Raw genomic sequence first — 25,305 nt, forward strand, 5'->3', positions numbered from 1 at the left:
CATTCTTTGAGCTCTGTTTCTGGGTCTGCTTGCTCCTGGTTATAATGACTAAAAAGTCTCCAGAACTACAAAGTAAAGGCAGCTGGGACTGATGCATGATGGGAGTGATCAGTTCAAGATGGCACTGCAGGGAAGCCTATTTTTCATTTTCATCTCTCTTTTCATCTCTAAATATAAATCTGTCTCTCCATCCATCATTTATTCCTTTCCGGTCTCCTCCTCTTTCTTCCTTCATGATCCCCTCCTTCCATTTGCCACCTCTCCATTTTTTATTTGTTATTTTCCTTAATGTCGTTCTGTACTTGCCCTCTTTATTCCATCTCTTCTTTTCTTTCTTCAGATTGTTCTTACTGTAATCTCTTCCATTCCTTGTCCCGTTATTGTCTTTTTCTCATTTTTCTCCTCCTTTTACCATCCTCATCTTTCTCCTCTGTCGTCTTTTTCCTTATGAATTTTTCCTCCCTACTGCCATTCCTTCTGATCTCTACCTCCTTCTTTCCTCCCTGCTCATGTGTTTTCCATTTCTCTCTTCCCTTCCCATTTCTCCCTTCCATTTTACCTTTGTCCCTCTCGTCTTTTATTTTTTCCTCCCTCATTCTTTCGTTGTTATCCTTACCCTTCCTTTCTTCTTCTTCTTTTATCCTGTTTCCTTTCTTCCCTACTTGTTTGTCACTTGTCATCAACTTTGAACCTTCTTCCTTCCTTTCCCCTCAGTTCTTCTGTCATTTCTCATTCCCTTTTTCCTCTGTAACCTCCTGCCATCTGTAATTTTTCCTCTCATACCAAACTTTCCTTTCTGTCTTTTACTCTCTGCATTTTTGTTCCTCTCCTTTCTTTTTCTCTCCTTCATTCGAGATTCCTTTCTCTGCTTCCACACTTTGAGCCTCTAACTCTTACCTCTTTCCTCCTTTCTCTCTCCTTCATCCTTAACTCCCCCCCAATCCCCTTAATTGCATCCAGGAAGCTGCCAGATATTGTGAGGTGTAATGTGCTGTCTGATTCCTCTCTAAGTGTTCTTAAATGATCACTATTTATTTGTCAAGCCAAGCGTTGAACGCTAATTAAGGAGAAATGCTTTGAACTGCTGTGTGTGTGTGTGTGTGTGTGTGTGTGTGTGTGTGTGTGTGTGTGTGTGTGTGTGTGTGTGTGTGTGTGTGTGTGTGTGTGTGTGTTTGCTGCGTTTGAGTAAAAGTGTGTGCTATTGGGTGTTTGGAGCAGTTAGAAGATGGAGGAAGTTGGCATTTGCGAGTGGATCCCTCGCTACTGCAGAAGTGTGTGTGTTTGCTGTGATCTGTCCCTGAGGTTTTTCTTACACCAGCATCATTTTAAATGACACACACAGACTCTGGTGGATTTATTTTACTGGCTGTTTCTCTGTGTGTTTGTGTTGTCATGGCAGTCCTGCAATTTGATTGGCTCTGTCGGCTTCTTTGATGCTTTGTTCTGTTGAAACTTGAAATAACTTTCTACACAAACATACAGTCTTGTTTCATCATATGACACAGAGCAGCTTTTCTTTTCTTTAACTTCCTGCTTCCTTAACATTTCAGTATTTGAATATTTAGCCAGAGATTTGGGTGTTTATGGTGTGGTGTGCAGCAAAGAGCCAGGAACTTCAGCATTGAGGGTCTCCATGAGCTCCATGTTTCATGGACCACGTTTCTGGCACAGGGATGGTGGTGTGTCAGAACAGGGCTGCCCACCTGTAGTCGAGGGTAATTTGATATGATAACGTATGCTGTTGTCACATCTGAGTGTATCCTTCAACCTCCTGCTATTAACTCCTCCACTTTATTCTGTTTTAGCCATGCTGTATTCTTTTTGTCACTCTAATACGTCTTATTTTCCTTACAGTCCCTTCTTTAGTGCGCGCTTTGAATTGTGTGACCTGAGCCTGAGGCTGGAAAAACATTTGCTTATGCTTTTGTGCATTCTGGTTCACTGCCACAGCTCACTGGGACTCTGAATGGAACTGAACAATCCCAGTTCCACCTGTGATTTTCCTACTATGACGTGTCAAAAGCATTTTTTCACACATGCAGTGCAGCCCAGAATTTTTGCTCCTAGTTGCAGGCTGCATGTGAGATCACATATGTCGATAAGCTCTGAATGTTCTTTAACCTGCCAGGTCCTGAGACTGTGTGATGTCCGACTGTGTCCAAACCTGATTCTCCTGACGTCCTCCAGAGCACGACTGAAAGCAACTAATACATCATAAAGGCTCCTCAATAAAAAAATGGTTGAAGCTCACTTGCTGTCTTTGAAAGCAACACACATTTTTGTTAGGCCTGTCCACTATGCCAGTGTGGTATTCAAACATGACCTACCTCAAATAAAAGACTAAAACTGTGCACGTCTGTCGCATATCATCACACCATTACCTCTGTGTTCAGCCACATTAAGGATATCATTTAAAGAAAAGGCTTGAAATGGGAAACTAGAATGAGGAAAAACACTTCTTCCACAACCAGCAGCCACTTCACTGTGCAGCTCTTTGAAGAGAGATGTAGAAGCTGCAGGATACACCAACACTCCCTCTCAGCTGTCAGCCTGAAGCAGTCAACCACTGACATAAAGAACAAAAATTACATTTATACTTTTTGTCCTTTTAAAAAGCCCTTTCTTTTTATCACATCCAGCAGATGGCATGAAACAATTCATCGCATAAAAAATTAACACGTCATTGAAGAAGCTCACTGATAATGTTGTTTTAAGCTCTCAAAAAAGAAGAAAATCATGCAGAAATGATTCTGAGTCAGTTTCTTTTATTGTTTTTTCTTCTTTCTGTCAATCAAATATTAATTTCTTTCTTTTAAAGATCACTGCACTTATAGTCACAGTATCTGCTATATGTGTGTGTGTGTGTGTGTATATATAATGCAAAACATAACCTTAATATACCTTCAAGGTCATGTCCATGGCTGGGCAGTCTAGACCTTAAGAGAGCCCAGGATCATGCTTTGGCAATGAGGTGATAAGTTTAGTAATACTTATTTTAAATACACATCTGTAGATCAATAGAAAATGAAATATGATAAGGACTAATCTTTAGTTCAGCAGTGACTGTGAGCTTTGTGTGACTTCAAGAGTGGCTCACTCTATTATGGTGCTAGAGTGTCTTCCATGGTGCCATGGTAAAACTGCTGACCGTGATCACAGCAACAACCTCATGCAACCAAATTAAACAACAAAGCTCTTCTGATATCCCACACAAGTCACATTTATACATTTTCTCATCAATTACTGTAAAAGAAGAAGGACAGTATGGTGGAGTGCTGGTTAGCACCATCACCTCACAGGCCTGGTCTGCACTGATATATCCTTTCACACTCCAGAGACATGCACATTAGGTTTATTGGTGACTAAATTAGGTATGCATGTGAGTGTGAATGGTTGGTTGTCCTGTCTGCGGTGCTTCCCACCTCGTGCCTCATGACACTTGCTTCTGCTAAGATGCAATACTGCACTACATGCAGAAGAGGATGGATGGATAGAAAAAGGGAAATAAGGAGGTGGTAAAAGCCATTCCAGGACAACTCGTGATTAACACATCCACTTTGGTATTTGTTGGGTGAACTTTAATCTCTGTGTACGTGCGCACACGTGACCATGCAGAATCTGTAAGAAAAGTACAAGATTGATGGCACCAGACTCTTTCTAGTTTATGTTTGTAGTCTGAGTTCTATTGATGAATCACATCTTAACAAGCTTTGGTTGAATTCTAATGAACAGCTCATGTGGAGAGCAAAAGCAGGAACACATCTGGTGAAATGCAATCTCAAAACCATTGCACATCATCTGAAGACAATTTAGCTTTTTACATTTATCTGCATTCATAAATTATGACCTGTGAGTGGGAAAGCAAGAGTTGACCTGGAGATGAAATGGCTATATTGGAAGTTGACAGATTAATTGATGGGGTTCCCTGATTGGGTACTCTTTAAGAAAGATTACTTGTTTATGTCACTGGATGTGGAAAAAACATCCACAATAGCTGCTGCTAATCATCTAGGAATTCACAGCAAAAGCAGACAAAAAAAGGTCCTAGTGCAGCATTTAAACAACACAATCAAATGGAAAATGTTATTCATGATCAGCGATATCAATAAATTGTTCAGCTGTTTTCCTCGCTGATACTGATGCTGTGCTTTTTCTTGGGAGCACAGTATCAAATGCTATGCTACTTTTCCCCTGTGTGGGTTAATCTGTCCCAGTTGATGTCACCGTAAACTTTGAAGTTTGCTTTATTGATTAATAAATGCTAGTAGTAAATCAAAAGTAATATAAACTATATAATGTCACAATAGATTTAATTAATATGCAGCATATGCTGTTCAAAGTCCAGAGATCAATCAAAAATGCCCATAAAACAATAAAATTCCAAACGTTGTCCTAATTCGGCACACGTGCTGCTTCCAATACAGAATATTGAGCTTTTTGATGGGCACTATTTCTTTATTATTTAAGTTGTTTAATGGCGCCAACTGTGAGCTGCTGGTGGTTCTACTGTCTTACGTGAGTGTCCGGTTTTATTCCACTTGTCTCTGCTGGTTTTACAGTCTGTGGTAGCAGCCTCCGGGCCCCTCTCCCTCAGGAGTGTGTGTGTGTGTGTCTTTGTATATACACATGTGTGTGTCAGCTGGAGCAAAGCTGGCGTACAGGTGCACCGCTGCCTCGCCAGCACTTCCTGGTAATTAATGACTTCTTCCTGCCTCTCTCCCTCTCTCGCTCTTTCTCTGTGTCTGTCTCTCATGGCTGCGATGGTGGAAATTGATGACATGTGAGCGTTTGCTTTTTCAGTCACACGAGGACAGAGTGGTCGAGTGGGAGCGATTTAGGGGAGAGAGACAGAAAACACTCGTATTTATAAGGAACGTCGAGCTTGTTGAAGCCAGTCAGCCATCCATCATGCCAGCTACTTTGTTCCGTTCTTTTTTATGCCTCTCCCTCACTCTTCACCGTCTTTTATTCATGTCCTCTCTTTCCATTTCCTATTTGCCGCTCGCTTTCCTCTTCTGCATTTCTCTCTGTTTCCGTCCGTGTCCATGCATCTTCCTCTCCCTTTCTCCCTCTCTCTCTGGTAATCTATCTTAGTTAATATCGTCTCTGCGAGCAGCTGGGTACCGGAGCCCAGTCAGCTCCGTGAGAAACAGAGCTCTGCGTGTGTGTGTCTGTGTGTGTCTGTGTTGTAGACACACACACACGCATAGAGAAAGATAATGATAGAGCGAAAACATGATAATGTAGAAAGTAAAACAGGAGCAGGAGAATGAGCGAGGAGGAGTGAACCTGACGATTATATCAGGAGAGTACAGCTGGAATGATAACACTATGAAGATAAATCCCTGTAGGTCTACTCAGAGAAGGGAGCTGTGGGTAACTGTAGGTCACAGAGGAGCCGATGCAAGCGCCCCACAAATGTCAAGTAAGCTGATTGGCCCAACAAATCGCTTACCGCTGTGTCTATTGGCAGATTGTAATTTTGCAAAATTTGTGTGTTCTTCAGGTTTCAAAGAAGGAAAAAAATTCAGAGTTGCAGTTTTTAGCTCGAGAAATAACACCATTGATATGAAGTTAAATTATTTCCCAGAAGATCGCGCTTTATGGTTCTGATAATGTTTGTCTTTTCCTTTTAGAAGTAAATACCTGCAGTAAATACCTGCAGATCTGGGATCTAACTGTCAGCATCCAGCAGCACTAAATCATGTGAAAATGTTAAATATTATACCTGCCTACCTTACAATTTGGCACATCATGCTGCTTTATGTGATTTTGCATTCAACTGGTGTCAAAAATGTCAGAAAGGCTAAATGTACCTGGACTTCATAAGAAAAGATGCTTTTTTAAATAAAAAAATAATTTCAGAAGAAATGAAACATTCAGTTGATTATTAAAGTCTATTAATGTTGGAATTTTGTTCATCTCATATAAAATTGTATAGCTAACATTTCACTTGTAATATGGTATTAACTGGAAAGCCTCAGTTTGAGTACATTGAGTCTTCTAGATAGGCCGAAAAGGAAACGGCTCACAGCGAGTTGTTTACAGGCTCTGACCAACGACTACCCGGCTCGAGAAGTGATGCGTCATGTTCATTCATTTGAAATTAGACCTAATTATCTTGTATGTTGAGTTTGGTTTACCACAGGTTTCAGGACCAGTTATAGATAACAACGAGCTGTAGTCCACTTAATTTTGTAACTTTTACTTTATTCTGTTTATGTGAATCCTGTTTAAAAAAAGTTTCAAAAACATGTTTTAGCACTGTAAGGAGTTCTTGGTTGAATTAAAAACGTGACCTAAACAATCCAAAGTGTATTTATGTGGCACATTTTAAGACAACCAGCACTGACCAAATGGCTGCAGCTCATAATGAAGGACAGACAACATCAAAAATATGTGCAAATATACACGACGTGAAACACAATATAAACTTGTTCGATCATTATCTATTACAGTAAATCCAAGACGGTCTAGGTTTGTAAAAAGAAGAGGACAGGCTCTCTGTTTTCTGTTGTGTTTTCATTTTTCTTTTTGTGATGCTTCACCCCCACTGAGAGGTCAAAGGTCACAATATCTGTTCTTTTTCTCATGCTCCCACAGTAGCCACTTCACACGCTACACCTTCGTATCTGCTGGAGTAATACGAGCGGATAGCAAGTAAGATAAATGTTTAAGAGTCGCAGACGGCGAGACAAACGCACATTTGCTCTCTTCTCCAGCTTGTCTAGTTGCCGGGGTGACCAACCAGCCTGGCTCGATGTTTGAGGACGGGGAGAAAAAGAAAGAAAAGAAAGGAAAGAAAAGCGACCACAATCAATGAGACCCCTTTTTGTTTTAGTGGGAACCTCCTTTTACCCCCTGATGACACACACACACACACACACACACACACACACACACACACACACACACACACACAGAAACACACAGGATGACTGAAATGGTGTGTGACTGTGTGCCTTTGTGTCTGACTCCCTCTGCCTCTCTCTGTGTGTGACTGACTTTATTTAAGACAAGGGCCCTTTTGTTTTAAGCCGGAGAATGGCTCCAAGACCGAGGCTGGCCCTGTAATTGGCCTACTTAGGCCCTGCTTAGCATGAGAAAAGCCTTCCTTGGCCCGGCAGTGCCAAGCTAACTCTTGTTTTCAGCCGACTCGCTGATCAGAATTCAGAATAGGGCCGAACCCCCCCCCCCCCCAACCCTGAACACACTCCTCCACCCTCTGCTTTAAATACACTGCACACTAATTACTTAACGAGAAAGATGGGGGGGAGGGGGGGGTGGTCTTCTACACTTTAACGGAGTGGCGGTGGAGTCCATTTAAAGGAGGAGGGGGGTGGGGAGGCCGGCTCTTTTTTCACCTCTTTCCTCCTCACTTACTTTTTGTCCCACTTTCAAAAAAGAAAAAGAAAGAAAAATGACCCTCTCTTCCATTCTCCTCTCTGTCCTTTATTCTCGAGTTCTCTCTTCTCAGAATCAGCCCAGATGCCACTTGTTGCTGCCGAAATCATTGAACTTAATTAGCGGGACAATGTGTGCGCGGTTTGCTAAGTTTGAGCCGTAAACAGAGTCGCAGCTCTAGAGAGAGGAGAGGAGAAGATAAGTTAGAGAGCGAGGAGAAGTTAGACTGAGCCGTGAGGTGAACATCTCCACGCTGGGCAGCATGGGGTCGTTCTCATGGAGGTAAATACCATCACTAACCAGGGTTTCATTTGTCATTATCAGCTCGGTTTGAGGTGTCTCAGGTAGGCTGTGTCTACAGGAAGTGTCTTGATAAATCTACCGGGTGGTCATTTATGTGTCTGTATGAAGCTGAACTTTTATAGCGTTAGTTATGTGCTGTGTAGAAAGCTATGCTTGAAGATTTACTTGTTAGTGGAGGTATTATTTAAATTTTGGCTATTTTATGTATTTTTTAAATGTTAACCTTAAAATTTGAGTTTATTTTTCTTTTTTCCTTTTCATTTTCACTTTAAATTATTGTATCATAATACTGGCATTCATTAACGTCCATATATTTATAGTAAACCATGCATACTACTACTTTCTTACTTCCTAACTTGCTTTCTACTAAATATTATAATATTTCCTTTTTTGGTGGTGACACACACATTCAAAATCATTGTATTGCAGAGGAGATATGGAATAGAAGGTAATGATCATATAGAGGTCAGGAATCTCTATCAATAGTTGCATTTCATGTACATCTTCTGCATTTGATTTTGCCATAAATAGAATTTAATTAAGTCAGAAAACCGAATAATTTTAATTTCCATAAATGTTTTTAATTTATTAGAGCTAGCATTCCAACATATTAGCCTTCATGGCTTTGATCCTCAGCCTTTTCCATACTTGAGGTGAATTCCCTGTACTGGAACCCAATTCAGTTTTAAGCGACAATGACACGACTGCTGCATTTTAAGTGAATGCAACATTGCTGCACTGCAGTTGTGCACTGAAGGTTGTTATTACTGTCAAATTTGTGGAGTTTTCTGGCCTGTCTTGTGTTTTTGCAATTTGTGGGTCTTATCTATAGAGTGCTAATTTTGACATTGCAATTATCCTGCAGTAGCTTGACATGGTTTTCAGGTAGAGTTTAACTGGGCAATGTATTCTGACTTTATTCTGTGATGTTTTAGCTTCACTGAACATTTTAGATACAGTGTGTTAAACATTTTGATGATTTGATCCATTACATTTACAGACATCTAACATCCATTGTTATGTTCTTCAGGACTCCAGACAACATTTCAGTTCTGTTCTTTTAGCATTTCCATTATTTTCAAAATACTTTTTTAAAAAATAAATAATTCAAAAAATGCACTGATTTGTCTATATTAATACCTTAATTAATACGTCTTTCCCCTTTCCGCCTAATTACTTTTCAAACGATTCCAATATTACAGAGAATAACGATACTACCATAAATTCTCAACAGTCTAACATGAACTTCACTGTCTGGTGTACAGTGATCAAAACCTTTTGTTTCAAGCAGTGTTCATATTTCAGTGGTCAGTTCTGCAAGTGATACTTAACTCTTTGATCCGCTGACACTTCTGATACCTTCCAGGTTCTGTTTTCTTGTTCCTCTACACTACAAAAAAATAAAAACATTCAGTTGTTACAAACTTACTTTGAATTTTTTTCATTTTTTTCTAATATTTTTGTCAAGACAATGAAGTTGAGATGTTAAGAACAGTTCAAACAGCCTGAACTTCCCTTAAATCCCTCTGGTTTTGTATTATTTGGATCTAAAAATTAACACCAAGATACATCAAATAAATCTGTTTGTGAAGATGTGTATCTACATATTTTTTGTCAGCCAGTATTTGAATTTGTGACTAGCTGTTTCTCGCCATTGGAGCCTTGATAACCATCGTTTTCGTCTCTATTCACGGGTCCACATGATCACATGATTCCACTCGATGATGAGTTTGATTAACTCTCTCTCTCTTTCTCTGTGTCTTGATGTCTCTCGACCAGTCCATACTGGGTGGTGGTGAGTTGGGCTTGGGGAGTCCCGGTGCGGCGTCACCCACTAAGCCGGCCGGTCAGTACTACCAGCACTACAGCTCCAACCCGCGGAGGAGAACGCTGCACATGGACACCATGGGTGAGAAGCCGCACACAAAGACACACAATATATTTGCTATAGACACTCACATTGTCCCAGTAGCTCCTTTCTCCATCGCGACAATTAAAAGAGGAGCTAAAGAGCACGAACAAGGAAACTACTAGACATGTTAACTTACAAATAAATAATAAATGAATAAATGAAGATAATACATCTAATCCTGTAGTTATTTTTATAGCCACACAAATATGTCTTTATTATTACATAGATTGTAGATTAGGTCGATCTAATAAACGAGCAAATGACAAGTACACACTCATTGGAAATCTCCATCCGCCCTGTCGGTACATAAAGTGGCTCCACGTGGGTCCCGCAGTGTGCAGGTAGTGTTACTGCTCAGTTACCTGCTTGTAGAAGCTGAAGCAGTTTAAAAGTCACCATAAGTGGCAGAGAAGAGCTTTATTTGGCGTTTGTTCTTATTTGATTTCAGCGGCCACCTGTCAGCCAATTAGAAAACAGAACTTTTGATGGTTTTATTGATGACCAATCAATATTTCATATATGAGATTAAAAAGAAATTTAGGTTTCCAAATTTACAAACAGAAACGTTTCTTTCTTTTTGGTTTTACTGTGTCCTACAAAAGTCAGCTGGGTAGCTGGAAATTTTTTGCATTGATTTAATGAGTCATCATTTAGGTGTGTTGTTAGGTTGAGGTTGTGTTACATTGTGTTGGGATAGCCATCTGTCCAAAGAGGCTAAAAATAAGTATGACTAAGTTTTTTTTGTGCTATAAACAACTAAACAACTTGTGGCAATTTGTGGCTCCCACAAGAAATAAAACGCCTTTTTAAAAAACTTTTATCATCAGCTTGCATTTTCCTGGTAGCAAAAACCTGATGCGCAACTTCAATGTGTTCCTGAAACACTGGATGCTATTGATGTTACTTTTTAGTCATTTGTTAATTGTTTTGAATCATTTTACCTTGCTCTGAAATTCTCTTAAAACCATAAACATACAACCTTCTGAAATGTAACAATAAAATCAACCGTGACTATTAATTTTGAGATTTTCTCCTACAGGCTTTGAACTAAAGCTTAGACTAAAACAGCAACAAGAAAGCAGGATGTCAATAATCGCCTGCCTTCATTTGCGTTGACACTAGTGAACTATTTTAACCTGGACACTCTAGAAGACTGACAAATATGTGACTGTCCTGTCTTTTCTGTGTGTGTGTGCATTTTCAAAGAGGTGTTTAGGAGAGGAAAATTCTGGTAAGCCTTTTGAAAAGCAGGACAATAGCGGCTGTGGAGGTAGCCTTGGTAGCGTTAGCCTTGAGAAGACACAAACACACGCACATGCACACGAGTCTCGAGGCCAATTTCTAAGGATGACGCTCTTTCATTTTTCCATCAAAGTCTCACCTTCCAAGTTAATAGACTGCTTCGTCGCTCCCCTTGAGAGAAACCCTGAAAAATAATATAAACATGTCAAAAGCCGTACGCCCTGTTTTTATAAAACCAAAGGGGAAATAATTGACCCTGTCTCTTTTCGTATCCAGTCTTTGTGTTTCGTACATCTTATTGTGTCGTACTTGTTTGCAGTGAAAGCCTCCTTTGTAAATATATCGGCCTCGCTCGTTCCTCTACAGCTCATCGATTAAATTCAAACGACCCAGGAAAAAGAAAAAGCGTCTTTTAAAAGACCAATAAAAGCCACTTTGCCTGGTAAACCCTCATCTATTGTTTTATTGTTTTTTCCCCCTCTTTTAGACATTCACACAAAAAAAGTGCGGAAGGTCCCTCCTGGCTTGCCGTCCTCGGTAAGTGATAACATGCTCTTTTTTTGTGATATTTCAGATATTATTTCTCATCTGTTGTCTCTGCTCGAGTGCCATGAAGAGGCTGCTCATTCTGTTGTAATCCACGAGCTGGTTTTGTGTCAGTAAAGAGTAAAGCAAGCGTTGCGTGGCTTTGTGAATCTGTGTACATGTGGATGATTATGATGCTGTTTGGAGCTGAGCTGGACACAAACAGCTGTTGGCTTTTTTGTTGTCACATTGTTGTTTTTTTGTTTCTATTCATAAATAGTTATTTTTAGCAATTTAATGTCTGTTTTTTAGAAAACTCACAGGATAAAAAACACGAGATGGTGTTTTTTTTCATGACTCTGAACACATAAAAACTGTATATGTAAGGAATCTGTTTTATTTTTTAATTTGAATTGATTTGCTCAGTTGTATTCGTGACATTTTGGACTGAAACTCAGCAGTTGGTTTAAATGGATGAAGGTTTTCAGCAGGTATAAAAGGACAGAAAACCTAAAAGAAACTCAAAACTTGTTGAAAATAAAAACTAGCACATCAGCTGGCTTTGGAAATCTGTGGAAAGGAAGATGCTGTCAGAGCCGAGCTGGACACAAACAGCTGTCGGCTTTTTGTCGTACATGTGGTGTTTTTTGTTTTGTTTTTGTCTTTTTACAAATCAAAAGAAGAAGAGTTTCAATTCAGACAAATAATCCTATAAAGAAAGCAAAGACTCTGTTCTCCTGCATTAGGAAATGGAAGCTGAACGCAGATTTTAGCAAACAAACGAGCTGTATTTGTAGACTTAACTTTGTACTGGTTTCCCCAAAATATTCATTAGTTAGTTAGAGGAAGAACGAGCAGGAACACTCGTCCATCAGCTGAGAAAAAAAATCAACCTTCAATCAGTTTGATGGTGGATGATGAGTTTAGTGCACCAAAGTTTCAAGGATTTGCTGTTTTTTGAATATTTGAGCTGTTTGCACTGCCAGAGATATCTGAGAGCCTGTGAATAGTTATTGTTCTTTGGCTAAAGCAGACTAAATGCACACTGGGAAAACTCCAACAGTAAATATGATCAAACTTACAGAGAAAAAAGATCCGTTTTTGGTGATTATTGGTTCCTCCAAAGCTGAATCAACCCCGGCTGCTGTTCTGAGGCCTGACGCACGGACGCTGTTTGACTCAGGAACAAAGCAGCTGTTTCCCTTTGTGTTCCTAGAGTCTTCCTCAACTTAAGAATAAGAGCTTCTATTATTTAGTTTGTGTTTTCTTTGTTCACCTTTTTTGCACTCTTGTGTATTTTTGTCTTCAGTCTTACTTCAGTAATTTTCTTTTTCTTTGTCTTATAAATTCAGCATTTCAAACTGACATGTTATAGCTCTTTCACGGATCTGGCGCTCATTAGATTTATTTCTATCTCTTACTATGAGGTGTTATACATGTCGAGAGGTTTTTTTTCCTCGACGGTGACCTCATTAATGGCCAGTTAACGACGGCTGAATGTACGGCATGTCAGACGCTTCTTTGGCTCGGCGGGAGTCCGCCTTTCTGTGGCCTTGGCCTGCTTTGTCCCCGCTTCCTGCCTCTTTCCTCCGCCTTTCTGTGTCTACATCAGCTTGCACCAGCGAGGAGAGGGAGGGAGGAAGAGGAAGGGAAAAAGGAGGGGAAAAAAGGAAAAGCGGGGAGGAAGAAGTGTGCAGTCTGTTTAACAGGTTAACCCTGATCATCTTGGGTGCATGTGAATAAAAACGTGACGGCAAACAGTTGCCACTGCCGAGCAGGAATTTACCATCCAGTTACATCCCAAAATATTACAAAAAACTTATTTTGTAATATTCAGTTACTTTTACATTTCTTCAACTCCACAACAGGATTTTTTTCTTTTTCATCTTGATATCACTGTAACATTTATGGTGTAAAACATTGTTACAGTGGGAGCCATTGTTCTTCTATACCAGAACTAAAGACAGTAAACCCTGCAACAGTGAAAACTTTAAACCACTCCATCTGTTTCAACTTAGACCTTGTTTGTTCAGTGCTTCTTCTTCTTCTTTTTCTCCTTCTTCTTCTTTCTTCTTCTTCTTCTTCTTCTAAAAAGGTTGCCTGGAGGGTTTGTTGGAAAGCGTTTATGTGTATAGTTTGCGTACACAGATTGGGGACTGAGTCCTGCATGCCACTCTTGAGTGAAAGATGTTGATTTGAAGTGAATGCTCACTGTGTCTTCCTAATCTTAAACAAGTGCTATAGATATTGCGGTAAAGACAATGAAGAACATTGGCAGCAGCCATTGTCTCCTTTCATATCTTGATAGAGCTTTACCACAAGACTAGACAAAACAAGGATTGGACAAACCTCACATCAAGACCGACAGATTTTGAGTATACATCGTCTGACTTATGACACATCCCTGCAAATCCCTGTAAATGTGATTGTTTGCACCAGTTGCACAATCTCTGACACACTTCTCTGAATTCTGCTGGTGCACTATTTGAAATTCTGGTATTGACAGGCAGCTTTCATTTATAAAATATTTTCAAAATAAAAGCACAGTGTGAATATGTACCCTGTAGAAATAAATCTGAAAATGCAAAAACAAAAAGTCTGACGAGTTAAAACTGGAGTTTCTGGTTTTAAATGATCTGGAAAATTCTCGCCACACCACAGTCCTGCACCAAAACATGGAGTGCAGCTTGTGCTGTTTATACGCAGTGAGATTTTCCCTGAAATGGTCAAACTATGGGACAGCAAAATCTTGATTAATCATGGAGCACTTTAATTAAGCTCATTTAAACTTCCTGTTTATTTACCAAATATTACTTTGGTAGTAAAACTTAATGCTGTTGATCAGTGGTGTCAGTCACACAGGCAACTAGATCTAAAAACTAAAGATTAAAATTTCTACCCATACCAACTTTACTGTTGGCTGTACCTGAAAGATCGGCGTAGCCATCAAGATGTCACCCGATTGTTGGTGAAGTCCCACCATGAAACCTCAGACTGAGGGACTTTTGCTGTTGCCATGTTACCTTTTTAAAATCAGATGCCATGAAAATGGGGCACATCTCACTGTGAATCCAAGAGACACCACCTTGATATATCATCATTTTCCAAAATAGTTTCCAAAATAGGCTTCATGTTGTATTTAGCATCCCTTTAAGTGACAAATTCGGCCTATAAAGTTGTCAGGAAAGTGTTTTTCTACATACACACAGACTGTAGGCAGGTTTTAGCCAGCAGGTTGGTATTGATTTCACTTTGATGCTATGTTCATCTTTAATGTCGTGATGGAACGGGTTTGCACGTTCAGTCATCACAACTGAATCAGAAATAATTGACTCCTAACTCGTAATTGACTTAGCCGTAGTTCATGTGTTTACCTTAGCATTTGTGACACTGTGTTCCTCTCAAGGCATGTTTGCTGGTGCAGATCAGTAGCTTAAATGTAAACAGGACAGGGTTGGCTTGTTGGGATCATTTTTGCCACTTTTTCCACAATTTCATGTCATGTAAACCTTTCAGTCTCAGCTCAGCTTCATTTGTACCACACAGCATCTTGAGTTTTCTGTTTTGTACTTGTAGCGGATTGTCTATTGGCCAGCTTGCTCAGGAGTTTTGGTCTCTAACCTTCCTATGACTTGTGCGCTGGATAAAAACCTCACACTCATGTCTGACTGAGTTGTTCAGCTGTAAAAGTCTAGTGTCAACAGCCAGGTGATCCAGGTTTTGGATCTCTCTGCACTTACTTCGCCTTCATGTCTGAGCTGTCGCCTCTCTCCGTTGTGTCTCTGTTGCCACCTCTGTGATGTAACTAATCCTGCCTTCTCCTCCCGTTCACATGTAGAGAAAATGAACAAGGAGAGGACCTAGTGCCTGTGAAATGGAGAGGTTGGTTCCCCTGCTGGAAAATAAATTCCAAGGCACTTTCCACCAGCTTTTTGGCACGAGCATTGGCTATGAGCAGAAAGTGAATCGAGAGCTTTGTAGGGCTTAAATGCATTCGGTTTGTATTTTAGGTGTCTTTGAATTGCACAAGGCCCAGGTTCTGTCGTGCCATGAGTCAGCTTCAGCACCCGGCCTCGTCTGAAGCTCTGGCTTTTATTCTGAAAAAGCATTGCTGACAGGTGTTCATTTTCATAATCGCTTCTGTTTGGGTTTGAGATGTACTTTAGACATTTTAGAGAGGGGGGAAGAGATTGAAACTTTGTATTTCTGAGAAAAACACTAAAACACACACTTTAACACAATGTTCCAGAACAGACACTGAAAACATCGACATTGTCTGATCTTTGTGTTGTGTACCCAGATATCGTGGCCTAAACAGAATTAGAGTGCGAACAAAGAGGAACAGCTAGTGGCTAATACCGCGTGACTTTTTATTGAGCGCATTCATCAAAATGTTAATAAGTATGAGATAAAAAATAAAATAAAAACAGGTCTCAGCTGCAGATAACAGCTAACTGTTATATACGGGTATTTCATTATACCCTGCAATATAGATGCTCTTCGCTAGTCTATGTATCTATGTTCATGTTGAGACTGAGTATATACCAAAACACTTCGGACCTTTTTTTAAAAAGATAAACGCTGTCCACGTGTGTAGTGTCACTCATATGAGCAATGACGGCATCCCTGAATTACCATAACACGGTAATACCCCGTACTGCCAGAATAAACAGCTGGCTTGCATGCAGTTGTGATTTTTCTTAAGTAAATAAAGCAATATGTGTTGAGCCCCCTTTTTTTCTTTTCTTTTTTGCATGAATCCAGGAGGGGATGCAGATCTGTTTTTTCTTACCAGACTGTTTCTTGTTTCTTACAAAACATTCCATATGAAATTGATAGTTGGTGCCTTGCTGTAGGGATTGAACCTATAAAGCCTGTCAGCTGCTTATTTTTAACCTCGGATCAGCCCTACAAAGAATTTTCCTGCAAGTTTTCCCATTTGATTTTTAGAGCTGAGCATTTGGGTGTCTGTTCAGAAATCCTTCCTGCTCCTCTTTTTTTTTCCCTGTCTTTTTTTTTTCCGAATGGTCCGGCCTCCAACACTGCTGCCAACAGCAACGGCAAGGAGGCTGAGGCGTCTTTTCATTCCTGCCTCCAGCAGCCAAGCGAGCTGCCTGCCGCCTTCTTTTTAATGCAGTAAATTGAACTCTGAAATGATTTGATAAGGATTTCTTTTTTGTCAATCGAGTTCTTGCTTTTTGTTTTTCCTTTTCAAATAATTTGGGTCACTTTTCAGTCATCTACAGCAACTGTATGTGTTGATTCTGCAGGATGCTCTTGTGTAAGTTAAACATCAGTTAAACTTATTGAAATCCTTCAGTTTAAAGGAGCAAACGCTTAAATGTTAAAGGATAAAATCCTGAATTTGAATTTCTTTCTTCTAAATCATTGATTATGTCCATAAATTAATCACTACAAATGATTCTATATTTACGACTTAATGTAAGGTGTGAAATTGTTGTTTGTTTAGTGGTTGGCTGTCATATTTAGGGGTTAAAACCCTTTACTTTCTGATCTGTGTCTTCACCAGAAGCCTTAAAATATTTACTGTAGGGTAGACGTAAAAGCATTTTTGACAGCAGAGACACTGAGCCAAACATAATTGTATAATTTAACAAACATTACTGATGCTGGTGAATATTTTTGTGTACAATTAGTGTAGATTACACAATATGACTGACTAAATGTTACTAGTTAAAATATAAAAGGTGTATGTATCACATAAATGTTTTAACATATACTAAAATTTTTATGTTTTAATTCTTTTTTTAAATTTATTTCTTGTAGTTAGTATGTATGTTTTTAACACAACATTTAAAAAAAATTGTAAGGTCAAAGGTCAGCTTATTATTATCAATGTAAAATGCATCTTCCTTTAATAAATACTGTGGGAGTGTGATTGGTGATTTTTTTTATACAATTGTTATTGTTATTATATATTATATTTATACATGTGTACTGAACAACCACAGTGAACAAACATCACAAGGACTCTCCGTGGAGCTGCACCAGCGTCTGACAGAAAAAACAATAGCTTGTGGATTTTATAGAAATATTTTTATAAAGGAGAAGAATGAATATACATACATACAATGTTCTGGTTGTCTAAATGATGACGCCCTGTGTCAGAAACCGTAGACATGAAATAACAAACACATGCGCACACAAACACACACGCACGCACACGCTTTTTGCCCAGCCTGCACCTGCTCTGACTACAAACACGACTTCACAGAGGAATGCCTGTAATGTTAGTGTGTGTGCATGTGTGTGTGAGAGGGAGAAACACAGGGTGTGTGTGTGTGTGTGTCTAATTCTATGGAGACACAGAAAGGCCAAAAACAAAAGTTCTCTTTGTGAGCAAAATGGCTTTGAGTAAACAGCGTGGAAACATTTCTCCATCCAAACATCCCGAGTCTCGTGTTGACAGATTCGCTCCCTATAGTTCCCTAAAAGAAAAGGCCATTTTTCTTTGTTTGTTTGATTGTTTTGTTTGTTTGTTTTTCATATTTGTCTTAAAATAAAATGGGATAATATATGTACATTGAGAGAGCTGTTGGAGGTTTTAATGTTTCCCCCGGTCCTTGTTGGCAATGAAGAGTTGCCCCGGTGCTCTGACTTCAGTGCGGGAAAGAAGTGTCTATCTTGCAAAGTTAAAGGCTTTATGATAATAAATTCCATATTTGTGTTTCTTTACTGAGCAACCAAGTTGCACTGCTGGGAACAAACATAGTCAGTAGTTCACATTTTTGGGCCAAATATGGACTCACTACCAAGGAATCGCTTAGCTGTAGAAATGAGATTACAGGATGATTACATAAATAATAATAATACTATGTACACACAGTTGACCCTAGATAGTGGTCAATAGTAACCTTAATAGTGACCTTCTTGGAAAAAGTGAAGACCCCACAAAATGTCCTTACCTATCAAGGTCTTCATCACTTTAATCAAGAATCAGGCAAAAAGAAACAACTAAGCTGAGGGACGTTTGCAAACTGTGTATATTATTTGAAGGTTATTTGTGCTGGGTATTAATAACTGATACATAATTATTAATTAGCAACACCTAGACTGTACTCTCTATAGTGGATGGTGGTCCAGACAGTGTTTGAGCCAAGGAGATGTGTTTTATTCTCATTTTCTGCTCTACTGTTAGAAGTAGATGAACGCTCAACAGCTGACTTTAATTAACTTAGATCATTTCTGTATGATTTTTAATTGTTTTATGGGCCATTTTGGGGGGAAAAACAAGTTTATATGAAGTGACAAGATGACAGAATCAGAAATATATTTGGGAGGATACTTGAGTTTTAATATTGAGTCATATTGTTCAGTGTTTTCTCTGGCCTTACTGTCTTTGTGCAGTTTAGTTGTTTTAAAGCGACATAAATTGATAAGTGGCCACTAGGGGCAGTAGCAGCAGATTTCTAGACCATACAGTGATTATTTCTTTTTTGCATTTAAAACACTTCCGTATTTGATGCCTTGTACACTTAATTTGATGACTTTAGAAGCAATAACAGTGTTTTAGTCTCAAATTAAACTTTTTTGATGTTTTGAGACACAATGTATTTATGTAAATGGACTAATGCTTTCTGGAATATTTTGTGTAAGTTTAGCATCTTTCAGCTTGGTTTCAGTGATATTTGACAACTTCTATTAGATCAAGATGCTTTTTTGCCTTTTTTGCCATTTTTCCTTAATTCATTGGCTGTTACGGTGACATTTTCTCTATGTTTAAGGAACGTCGATACTCTCTGTATCTGTACATTGTTTAATTTGACTTGTTTTTCCCTGTTGTCGTGTTGCTGCCCTCCCATGTGCTCCAGCGTGTGAGTGCACTTCATTTAAGCAAAAAGTCTTGACTGTTTTCTCTCATCTCTCCACTGCGGGCGATGGGCCTCTTTCTTATAATGAATTCTTTTTTCTTTTTTTTGTCTCCCTGCGCCACAAGTTTGTTATTGTTGTTTGTCAAATTTTGTTTGCTGAGTTGATGATTTACTTTGAGAAACAATTAAACGTCACTTGAGAGGAGAGCGTGGGACGTCTTTGTAATCAAAAGGAAATTAGGCATCAGTTGCTAACATTAGCAGGTTGCAGAGTGCCGTCTCGCTGTTGTTTTTCTTTGTTTGGTGTTAGGAGTATATCGGCTCTCTCTGCTTTTTTTTTTTCCTGCTTTAGATATCATTGTTTTTGTTAATTTGTCGTTCAAGCTGATAAAGTCTCCAGCTCGTCCTCGGAGCTTTGCTAATGTTGACTGAATTAATAATAAAACACAGTCATAGTTATAAAGATTATCCCCAAAATCGACTCCAATGAAGCCGTGAAGATGAAGCTGTTAAAGGGAGTGGAAATAAATTGTATGTGCTTGTTGAATCTTCATTATTTAGTCCATTTGTAGCTTTTTTCCTTCTTTTTTTTTTTTGAAGGCGGAATAATAACACACACACACAAACACACAAACATCCACTCTCTCACACACAGTTACCTCACCACTGTAGGAGCAGCCATGTTTTACAGATTCATCCTGTGTGACTTCTTGTTTTCAGGGTTTAAATGTGAATATTATTTTACATTTTCACATTCTGGAAAAAAGGCATCTGTTTATTTATAGCTTTGGATTGTGGATTTTTTTCTTTAAAATTGAGACAATAAATATAGCAAATCTTAAATCAAAGCACAATACATTATTTAATTTTCAATACTATAAATGATGGTTTCTCAAAAGTAAAAAAGCATTTGTAGTCAGAAAAGCTTTTTAATAATTCAGTAATGTTGAAATTGTTACATTTTATCCATCATGATGTAGTAAAAATCATTTATTCCTCAGAGTATGTTATTATTATATTATCTTGGAGGTTTCCTACTTTACAGTAAAATATCTTAACAACAGGTTTTACTTCTTTAAGCAAAAGTTAATATGTGATTATTTTTCATCTGTAACTCATTTGTCACCAAATCTAAATGACACTTAAAGCACTTAAAGTGTATTTGTACAAAAAAACAACAACAAGGCAACAGATTTTACTTTTAAGAATACCAAATAGCCATAAAATTGCATTTTTACCTGAAGCTCATCATTCAGTATTTTAATTTCTAATTTTAAGGATCCAGAGTGTGAAGAGTCTCATCTTCAGCTCCCTACCAGCAGAAGCCTTTAAAGACAGACCTTCACTTCCTTTGATTTTAGGCTTTTAAAGAAGGACTCCTGGGGTGTCAACATTTTATGTGGCTTATTTAAAAAAAACAAAAACACAACTCCTTGTAGGGTAAATATTTTCAAACCCTGAGATTAAATCCTCTTCGGTGATCTGACCAGGGCGATCTGCTCCCATCTCTGGCTATTTCTTCTCTCTCTCTCTCACTCACTCTCTCTCCTCGGCTCAGATGTGGTTTTGTTTAAAGTCGACAGCGTTAATTAAATTAAGCCAGGTCTTGCAGAAGGCACAGTAGGAGAGCCGGCGGTCCCCGGTGGGCCGCGGGTGGAGGAGGGATGAAGAGTGGGGGGAGTGGAGAGCAATAGTGGTGGTGGTGGTGGTTGGAGGGTGGTTGGAGGGGGGTACAGGGAAACTTTTTAGTGAGCCATACTGCCCCCTTCAGACAACCCCAGATGCTACAGAGAGGCTGCCTACCAGTGAACTGCTGTGTTGTCTGTTTCCTGCATCGTGTGAAGGCAGCTGTGTGGTTTTTAGATACGCAGGGTTTGAAAAGTGTGATCAAAAATTGTATTTTTGTTTTTTGTAATAAGGAAAAAGTTATTTTAAAAGGGCGACAGTTCAATTTCCAAAAGTATGCGGACAGACTTACCTTGTGCTGCTGTAGTGATCTGCATTTCAGGTCAGATTTCATTTGTAGGGTCTTCCTCCCATTCAGGCTCAGAAGCATTACTGAGGTGCAGCAGTGATGCTGAGAGATAAATCCTGGCTCACACTCGTGGTTCCAACTAATTTTGGTTTTGGATGAAGCTGCACCAAATTAACACAAGTAATTATATATATATACACACACATACATAGAGAGAGAGAGAGTAATAATTAGAAAGCCCAATTTGTTCTGTAATTTGGAACAGCAGAACAGAAACATTAATAGTATGAAAGAATAAATGTTTTTCTTATTTAAAAAATTAAAGGCAGATTTATGAGATATATTTGCGAGCCTGCAGAAAGTATTAAGTTGTGTTTACTCTCTTGTCTTTTGGTCAAACTGGTTGCACTTGTTTCTGTGAATCCACTTTGTTACAAAAATAAAAAAAATTGAAAAGCACACAGTGACCTCACCTCCTCGTGTGTGAAGTGGTGCTGAAAATGAAGTGTCTGCGTGTGCGCGTTTCTGTGTTAGCATGCTGCTCAAATTAGCGGCGTTGTACCCGGCCTTGGCAGAAGATGAAACGAGAAGGAGGCTGCAGAGAAGGAGGGGTGACAGAGAGAGCACTCGCATGCAGCTTTGACATGTTATAAAAATAACATAAAATGTCCAGTCTTTTTTTATAACATTGTTACAAATTGCTGTATTTGCATCATTGGTAAAAATCGCTGCCTCTCAGTTTCATTCGTGCTTGCAGGTAACCATTAAAACCCATGAGTGAAAGTGGCTTCAGACTCATGGGTATATTGTGGGGGGGGATTTAAGGTGAGCTCTGATTTAAAACAGTAATGGACTTGCTGGACATAACGCAGGAACTCAAGTTTAGGTGTGAATGCTGCCGTTGTCCTGCAGCCACAGCTTCAGTGTTTATTCTGAAGAAATCCAGAGAGCAGCTTCAGCCAGAGATGACCTCATGGTTTAACTGCTAAACACACACACATACACACTTACGCACACACACTGACAGACAGCTGTGTGTGCAGTTATGTTTTGCGGATGCTTCAGTGACTCATTCCACTTGAAAAAGCTGCAGAAATGCCTTTAAAATACGAGTCTGTCCGCCTCCTGCCTTTTTACAACTGCTTTAGCACAACTTATACATTAATCAAATGGCATAGTTAAAAAGAATTGTTGAGAAAGAGAGTCCACGTGTATGTGCGTTCTTTGTGCGTGTGTGTCTATAAGCTATTTGCTTGGCTCTCAGCCCCAAAATGTCCCACACTGCTGCACCCCGACCGCCATTTTGTGTCAGATGGGAAGCTGACTAATTGAATTACAAAGCATCCATTTGTGTGTGTGTGTGTGTGTGTGTGTGTGTGTGTGTGTGTGTGTGTGTGTGTGTATTGCTGTGTATGAGTGTCTGTGTACATGGATGCATGTGTTGTTTGTGCAGATCCTCTTGTCCAAAAAGGGACTTTGTTTGACATAAAACTAAACCTTCCACACAAATAACATGCACAGTATATATTAGGGGTGCAACGATACTCGTATGGATATTGAACCGTTCGATACAGTGCTTTCGGTTCGGTACGCATATGTATCGAACAATACAACATTTTTAATTTATTTTATCAACTTTCCTTCTGACGGTGCTGTCTGTGTTGAGCGCTCAGTGGATCTGCGCTCGACAGTGTGTTAACGTGTTAACGTGTTGGCCGTCTAGCCCCACGCATGGGGCAATCCGCGGTAGCTCGTTAACGGAGATTTGCCGTGTTGTGGCATTAACCTCATTTCAGATTAACGCTGACAGCACTAGTGGGAACACAACGAACATGACTGCACATTTACGCTGACATCATCCTAGCGCAAAGACAAGTGGAAGCAGACAAAAACAACAAGCACGCATGCTACAAACTTTAGCCGAGTCATTTAGACAGCCGTTAGCACATGATTCTCCTTATGGGGACCTGATATGTTTAATATGCTGCTGAGAATATAGCCCAGAAGAAGCGTATAGTATAGCTTTTATTTTGGAAAGAGCCATTTCTCTGTAATAAACTCTCTTTTCCAAAGATGAGTGATTCCTCAATCAGATACAGGGCTCGCTAAATCGCTAGCCCGACTTCCCGGGGCTAGCAATTTTTCCAGTCGGGCTGCCAAAATCTATCTCTGCCCTGCCCGTCGGCCTATCGTAGGAAGGAAAAATATATGTCAATGTTTTTGCATTCTTTCAGAAATGTAGCTGGGTAATTATGTCATTGGCATCGGTGAGCCACTGTCAATATGTGACATATTGAAATCGCGTTTGAATTTGCGCTTGTTTTTTGCTTTCACTTTGCAATCGCGCGAACTGTGTATAGAGAGCGACAGTACTGATTGGTGAGTGATGATAATTTGCGCACCAATTCCACTGACATCATCTTATCAATCGTTAGCTTACTATGCAAACATGACAAGTGAAATCTCCCGCAGCTTAAACATGTGAGAGGTTGATCGCGCAGAGAATCGCTGAGCGTTATGTGAGTGCGTGTGTAAAAGCAGCAGGATATATATTTTAGTTCTGCTGAGCCAAATAAGACAGGTCAGGGTGAAGAAGTGACAGCCAAAGAAAAGCTTACCACAAAACGGAAAAGTTATGACAAATCAGACTATAAGGCAAAAAGAAAGTGCAGCTTTATGGTTTCATGGACAAAAGAATTTCTGTGGCTGCAATATGACGAGCTAAATAACCAGGGCTGCACATAAGTGGTCCGCAGGTGCGCATTCGCTGTCAAAATAAAAAATGCGCACAAGATAAGAAGTTGCAACGCGTGTTTGCATACATAAGATTTTCTGGAGGAGGACAGACATTTGTTTAGAACTCTTAAAGATGTCAAAGAAGCTCCTTTAAGCAATTACTGTGATGTTCCTCCACCTCCAAAGAAATGTCAGAAGGAGTCCGAACCACAAAAAAAGCGCGTATTCTCGGACAAGTGGTTGCAGGAGGTGAGCTGGCTTCAAACAAATGATGAACGCACAGAGATGTGGTGCAGAATGTGCCGTGAAAATTTAATAAATGACAAATTAATAAAAAGGCATGAACATTTTTTTTGTATCGAAAAAATATCGAACCGTGACACCAAAGTATCGAACCGAACCGAACCGTGAATTTTGTGTATCGTTGCACCCCTAGTATATACATAGCTTACATAAATGTAGCTTATACCGCTCAGTTCTGTTTAAAAGTCCACATTTAAACTCACTTAAATGCTAAATATTTAAAGGAAACGTAACACTCTAACAGCTTCAATTGAGTTTTTGACCAATTTGGTTACTCAGCTGCTAAAAGGCTGGGGGTGGGGCTTGTTTTTGACTTAGAGCACAGGGTGGTAACAGCAGTGTAATTGCTAGCATAGTCTTGCTATAACTATGTTTTTTAACATGTTTTGCTAATGTTACCCTGGCTTTTGTCCCATTTCCCATAGTCTACTTAACAGCTACTACTGTATAGCCCCTTAAATTATACTACTCTGTCTCAGATGTTCAATTACAAATCTTTCAATCTAATGATAAGTCTGTGTTGTCTTAGCTTATAATGGTTGGTTTACATCTTATGCTAATGTCATGTCATTTTGTCATTTCCATAGTTACAGTCTTAGCAAAAAGAAAGCACATGCTCTTGAAGTTCCACTGTTCTTTAAGGTAAAAAATAATAATCTGATCCTTAGCAGGTCTTAAAACGAGGTCAATACAACCTCATATGAACTGTAAAACATGTCATTAATTATTAATAATTATTAATTGCCATAATAGAAACTTTAATAGGAATAAAGAGGATAAATAGCAGTTAGGTGCTGTTGGGCAAATGCACTAATGCAAGGAGGAACTAGACCTCAGAGGGGAGAGAATTTCCAAACAATTTGAAGGCCGTCATTCTATAGTGACAAAGATTCTTCACAAGTGGAAAATATTAAAGACAGTTACCAGTGTTCCCACCAGTAGACATGCCAGCAGAACATGAAATGCTCAGAGAAACTGCAAAAAAGTAAAGACTCTACACACTTCAGTTAGTATTTTAAATATTAATGTTTGTGAGAGTAGATTTAGGAAAAGACTGAAAGTGTGTGACTCAT

General features: G+C 39.3%; 1 protein-coding gene across 6 annotated transcripts in view; it reads left to right on the top strand.

The window, feature by feature from the left end:
- The window catches only part of tcf4 (transcription factor 4), a 241,975-nt gene that overhangs the window by 122,801 nt on the left and 93,869 nt on the right, over nucleotides 1-25,305 (top strand). For 5 of the 6 annotated variants that reach the window (XM_035915060.2, XM_035915066.2, XM_006782080.3 and 2 more), the window contains 2 exons: nucleotides 9,487-9,616; nucleotides 11,349-11,398. In XM_035915060.2, the coding sequence (XP_035770953.1) occupies nucleotides 9,487-9,616; nucleotides 11,349-11,398 (180 nt within the window). Of the gene's footprint in view, nucleotides 1-7,429; nucleotides 7,687-9,486; nucleotides 9,617-11,348; nucleotides 11,399-25,305 lie in introns of those variants that run through there. The other variant, XM_006782082.3, reaches the window with a different exon arrangement.

This window comes from Neolamprologus brichardi, chromosome 7 (assembly GCF_056152115.1).
Source record: "Neolamprologus brichardi isolate AB-2024 chromosome 7, ASM5615211v1, whole genome shotgun sequence".
Lineage (NCBI taxonomy): Eukaryota > Metazoa > Chordata > Actinopteri > Cichliformes > Cichlidae > Neolamprologus > Neolamprologus brichardi.